This window comes from Elephantulus edwardii, unplaced genomic scaffold, assembly GCF_000299155.1.
Source record: "Elephantulus edwardii isolate Elephantulus edwardi_28Jun2011 unplaced genomic scaffold, EleEdw1.0 scaffold00014, whole genome shotgun sequence".
NCBI lineage: Eukaryota > Metazoa > Chordata > Mammalia > Macroscelidea > Macroscelididae > Elephantulus > Elephantulus edwardii.
The window spans coordinates 457461-463094 of record NW_006399764.1 but is presented as its reverse complement, the minus strand read 5'-3'; the positions used below and the strand labels follow the sequence as shown (position 1 = coordinate 463094).

The 5634-nt window shown below is 44.6% G+C and overlaps 1 protein-coding gene across 1 annotated transcript in view; it reads right to left on the bottom strand.

The window, feature by feature from the left end:
- DDX58 (DEAD (Asp-Glu-Ala-Asp) box polypeptide 58) overlaps nucleotides 1–4110 on the bottom strand; it is a 50516-nt gene extending 46406 nt beyond the window's left edge. The window contains exon 1 of the mRNA XM_006881330.1: nucleotides 4005–4110. Within this exon, the coding sequence (XP_006881392.1) occupies nucleotides 4005–4110 (106 nt within the window). The remainder of the gene's footprint in view (nucleotides 1–4004) is intronic.
- Between the last annotated feature and the right edge of the window lie 1524 nt (nucleotides 4111–5634).

The following is a 5634-nucleotide window of genomic DNA, read 5'->3' as shown; positions in this document are numbered from 1 at the left end:
GTTCTGACGACTGCCTCCTGGTCCAAGTATAGGTTTTGCATTAGCACGATCAAGTGTTCTGGGATTCCCATTCTTCTCAGAGTCAGCCACAGTTTGTTATGATCCACACAGTCAAACGCCTCTGCATAGTCAATGAAACATAAATAGACTTTCCTCTGGTATTCCCTGCTTTCAGATAAAGCTTGACATAGAAAACAAAAACAATTTTATTGACTATGCAAAAACATTCAACTTTATCATACATAATAAACTATGCATAACATTGAGAAGAAAAGGAATTCCAGAACACCTTAATATGCTTGTGTGGAACTTGTACACCAATCAAACAGTAGTTCTTCGAACAGAGTGAGGGAATACTATACACTTTTAGAAAGCACGTAGACTGAAGACTTTTGGGGGAAAGTCTGTAGTCAGAGACCTCCTCAAATTATTGAGGATCAATGATGTGAGTTTGAAGACTAAGGTGTACCTAACTCAGGTCATGGTCTTTGCAGTCACCTGCGATGCATCTGAGAACCGGACAATGAATAAGGAGAAAAGTACTGACTATTCCCATGGACTGTCTAAAGAGCAAATATGTCTTGGTGAAGTTGTAGCCTGAGTGCTCCTTGGAGGCAAAAGTGATAAAGCTTCTTCTAACATACGTTGGTCATGTTGCTAGGAGAGGCTATTCCTTGGAGGCGTGGAGCCTTCCTTCATGCTTGGAAAGGTGGAGGGAAATCAAAGAAGAGGAAGATCCTGAACCAGATGGACTGACACAGTAACTAAAGCAATGAGATTCAGTGGGTCAGAGATTGTGAGGAGGTCAGGGTTCAGATCTGTTGTTTACAGCGTGTCTATGAGTTGTACTTGATCAATGGCACTTAACAATAACAGCACATGCTTTAAAAAGAGAAGACTATGGCCTGGATCAGGTGAACTTTTGTCTCTAGACTCTCTAGACTGACATCATTCCTCTTTAGCACATTGGAGAAATCTTTGACAGCAGATTTTCCCAATGCAACTCACTTTTGATTTCCTAAATGCTGGTGCCAAGAGTGTTGACTGTAGATCTGAGTAGGCTGAAATCATTAACAATCTCAATCTCTTCTCTATCATGGTGCTGCCAATTGGCCCAGTGTTTGAGAATCTCTGTCTTCCAGATGTTGAGCTTCAATCCATAATGAAGACTACATACAGTCCTTGACCCTCTAATAATATACTAGTATTATATATAAATATAAATACACACACACACACACACACATAATAAAGCAATTGTTTTCAGGCTGGCCACATTCTACATACTGCCTGGTCAAAAGGCACCCAGATTCCTGTGAGGTAAACAGAAGCCTTGCTCTTTTCTGAGGACTGTTTTCTGATCCAAGTATATGTTTGAACATAATCAAGTCTTCTAGGATTTCCATTCTTCTCAAGGTTAGCCACATTTTTTTGTGATCCACACAGTCAAATGCCTTTGCATACTCAATGAAACATGGACAGACATTCCTCTGGTACTCTGCTTTTGGCCAAGATCCATCTGACATTGGCAATAATGTCTCTAGTGCCACGGCCTCTTCTAAGCCCAATTTGTACTTCTGGTAGTCTCTGTCAATGTTCCAGTCATTTTGGGATAATCTTCAGCAAGATTTTGCTTGCATGTGATACTAGTGATATTGTTTCATAATTTCCACACTCTGTCATCTTTTGGGGGGATGGAAATAAATAAGGATCTCTTCCAGTCCAGTGGTCAGGTAGCTGTCCTCCAGATTTCTTGGCACAACCTGGTGAGCTGTCTTTTTCATATTTAATGGATTTAATCTGTTTGTCAAGTATCAGTTGCGCATAGGTGGACAGTTTTACTTCTGAGATCTCAGTTCTATTCTGCTGAGCTGAGTACCTGTTGCTATCTGGGTACCAGCCTGTTTTAACTACTGTGGCATGCTGAAGTATTTTATATCGGGAAATGTGTAGTCTCCCATGTTGTTTTTTTCTCCTCAGTAGTGCTTTACTTACCTAGAATCCAAAGAGACATCTTTCATAGGCTTAAGATGTCTGAGTTAATGGTCATTTTTTTGTTGTTTTTAAATGTCTTGGCATCCTTTCTATCTCATAGAGACAGCATGTACAACAGATCTTCCAAGTTAATAAAGAAATGCTGTAGCACCCCCACCTGCTATTTTTTAGCCTCTTTCTGCAGAGACTGTGTCAATCTCCTCCTTTGGAAGCCTTCCTTTTCTCTGACTCTCTACAAACATGATAGGAGTTCAGATTAGTTCAAAGGAAGTTGCACTGCTAATTCAAAGGCTGAGTCTTTCTGGCAGTTCAAATACACGAGTGGCTCCAAAGAGAAAAGATGAGCAGTCCCCTCTCGTGTGATTTACAGCCTCTAAAAACCGGCTGGCCGGTCAGCTATAAGTCGGTTCTGATGACTCCAAGGGAATGAACTGAGCTACAAATGATGTCCTCCTCCCTGTGGGCACAACTGGAAAGCGAGGGTCCTCCCCTAAGGATTTCACTCCTTACTCTCGGCCCCACAGCCTGTGGTTTAGTTTCTTAAAGCAGTTAACATCCCAGTTACCTGAGTCCTCTAATGCAATTTAAAAAAAAAAGACTCTAAAGTAAGAAGACATTTAGACACTCTGAGATCGCAGAGGAATTCCTTAGCCCCCTTTACAATCTCCGTTCCTGTTGGGTACTCTCTCTCTTTCCCCCCTGCGCAAAGCAATAAAATACAAATTTTTCCAAATGGCCATTAGCCATGATCGCTCTGGTGACTAAGAAATCAGATGCAAGTTCTTGAGTCTGCAATTATCCATGATCGCTCTGGTGACTAAGAAATCAGATGCAAGTTCTTGAGTCTGCAATTATCCATGATCGCTCTGGTGACTAAGAAATCAGATGCAAGTTCTTGAATCTGCACTAAGGGCAAAGCAATGCGGGGAGGGGGGGGGGAAGTCTTGCTCCTCCCAGTTTCCCTGGAAGTGCTGAGAGGCAGCCACGTGCATCATTAACTCCCCTTACGGAATTTTGTATTGAGACAAAGAAATCACCTATATGTTAGCCTTACTCCTCTCACCACCCTAACCCCCAACACTGAGCTGGAAAGTCTTTTAAAGGAATAGAAATAACAACTACTTGGTTCTACGGAGCGCTGCTTGTGCAAAGGTTACTAGCTCAGCAGATCTGAAGGTTGAGGGATCAACCCACCAGCCACTCAGCAGGAGAAAAAAAAAACCTGATGGTCAGCTCCTGAAAATAGACTACAGCGTGGAAAAAAATGCCTGCGGGGCAGTCAGTTCTAGGCTGTCCTGTCCGATAGCTGTGAGTTGGAATCCACAGAACACCGCTTCCTTCTCAGTCTCTGATGTCAGCTGAAGCCAAGCAAAGGCAGGGGTTAACTATCAATGGGAAGAAATGAAACGGAGAGCAATTTCTCCCCCAGCTATGAACTGAAATAGCATTTCACTTCTCTTAGCCTCGGTCACATCCCCTCAAATTCTCAGGGTCTCCAGTTGAAAATGCCCTAAAAACCAGCTCTCTTAACAACCGACCAACACTGACTAAAGCAAACAACCAAAAGGCCTGAACTCAGGGGAGCTCTGGTGGCCTAGTGGCCAGGAACTGCAACTACAATCCCAGACGCTCACTGTTCGAACCCACCAGATGCTCTGCCGGGGAAGGAGGGACAATCTCCTCCTGTACCAGTCAGATCTTATTTGATGGTACACGCGCGCGTGCGCACGCACACACACACACACACACACACACACACAATCAATCAATAAGGCCTGAACTCACAGCTCAAAGGACAGAGTCAAAGCTGAAAGGCACATTCTCGAGGCTACAAATCTTTGGAGAAGTTAGACTGGCTGGCCTTGCTAGCGGGTTCGAGGAGTGAGCGGGTTCGAACCGCTGACCTCGAGGTTAACAGTCAAGAGACTTAACGAAGGTGCAATAAGGGCTCCGCAGCCGAGAGCGCTGAGAGCGCAGTGCTGGGGTGGGGCTGCCCCGGGAGCACTCACCTTCCTTAAACCAGGGGGTCATGAAGGACAGGATGTAGGTGGGGTCCAGGATCTTGCGGACATAGTCCCCCACGGTGCGCAGGTTCTGCCGCTGCTCGGCTGTCATGCCTGCGCCCTGCTCCCGGCTGTGCGCCCCTCGCCACCGCGCTCGCTCTCCGTCTCCAGCCCGGCTCCGCCGCCAGCCGCCAGGTCTTCTGGGACCAGCCGCCCGGGAAGCGAAACGAGGCCCGGGAAATCGAAATCGAAACCTCAGCCGGGGGCGGGGCAGGGGGGGGCGGGCCGCCGGGCTGGGGGACCCGGGGCGGCTCGGCCGCGCGACCTGCAGCTTCGTGTGTCAACCCGGGGAACTCGCTGACCCCGAGGTCCTCACAGGGCGCTTGGGAATGACTTTTCGTATGTGTTATGCATCCTTTTTTTTTTTTCTTTCTTTCATTTTGTTTTCTGTATGAGAAAGTCTAGATGCATAAAATGCAGATATTTAAGCGTACCATTCAGTGAGTTGGGAAAAATAGGTAAAAGGATATAAACCACTCTCCTTGAGACGTTAATACCCTCTGTTAAGCGTATTTTTAACTTTATACAAGAACATATTTTCCAATATAGGTGACCATTTTTGCATTCTGTCCAGCACGATGAGTTTCAGTTGATAACATCTTCACCTTTGTTATGTGCCAAGGAGTGGGAATTGACTCTTACAGGAGGGTCCTCAAGGCGATTTTTCAGACAGTAAATCATATGGGAGGCGTTTTCCCATCTTTCTCCCCTGGAACAGCTGATGGTTTCAAACCACATGTCTTTGTATTGGCAGTGCAACTCCTTGCCCACCAAGCCACCAGATGTGTGCCCTATCCCCACCTCAAACCATCTTTGCGGTGGAAACTGCAGACCATTGTGGTTTTCTCCCAGGATTAATGATGTTGCAACATTTATATGTGCTTAGATTAGCCAGCAAGGTATTTTGTGGAGAGTCTTTTCCTAATTTTTTTAATTATTTTTATTCTGATTATAGATTTGCAGAAGTTATTTCTGAGTTAACCTATTTAAAAATACCCTGGTTTAGGGAGCTCTGGTGGCCTAGTGGCAAGAAGCTGCACTGCAATCTCAGAGGTACACTGTTTGAATCCGCCAGATGCTCTGCTGGAGAAGGAGGGGCAATCTCCTCCTGTAGCAGTCAGATCCAATTTGATGGTACACACACAAAAATAATAAAATTTAAAAAAAATAAAAATACCATGGCTTGAGGCATGTGCACCACACACATACACAAAAAAAAAAGTTGACCAATTTTAGCTGCTAACCATAAGGTTTGAGGGTCAGAGGTTCGAATCTAGACAAAAGAAAAACCTGGAGGTAAAGCCCATCAAAAAACCCAGGCAGTACCTTTCTACTCAAACATGCAGGGCCCTTCTGTGTAGAATCATCCTGAAGGGCAACAAGTTCAACTGGAATTTACTTGTTCTGTGTCCTAGTCCTCAGTCAAATAAATTTATTTCAAAGATCCTTTCTGTCAGTCCCTTGCTGTTTCAATTCCATAAAGTGGTCTTTGGTGAGCAAAGGTTTATTCTGATGAAATAAAATTGATCACTTTTTCCTCATCCTATCTTGCACCCTTTTAAAATACTTTTTTTTT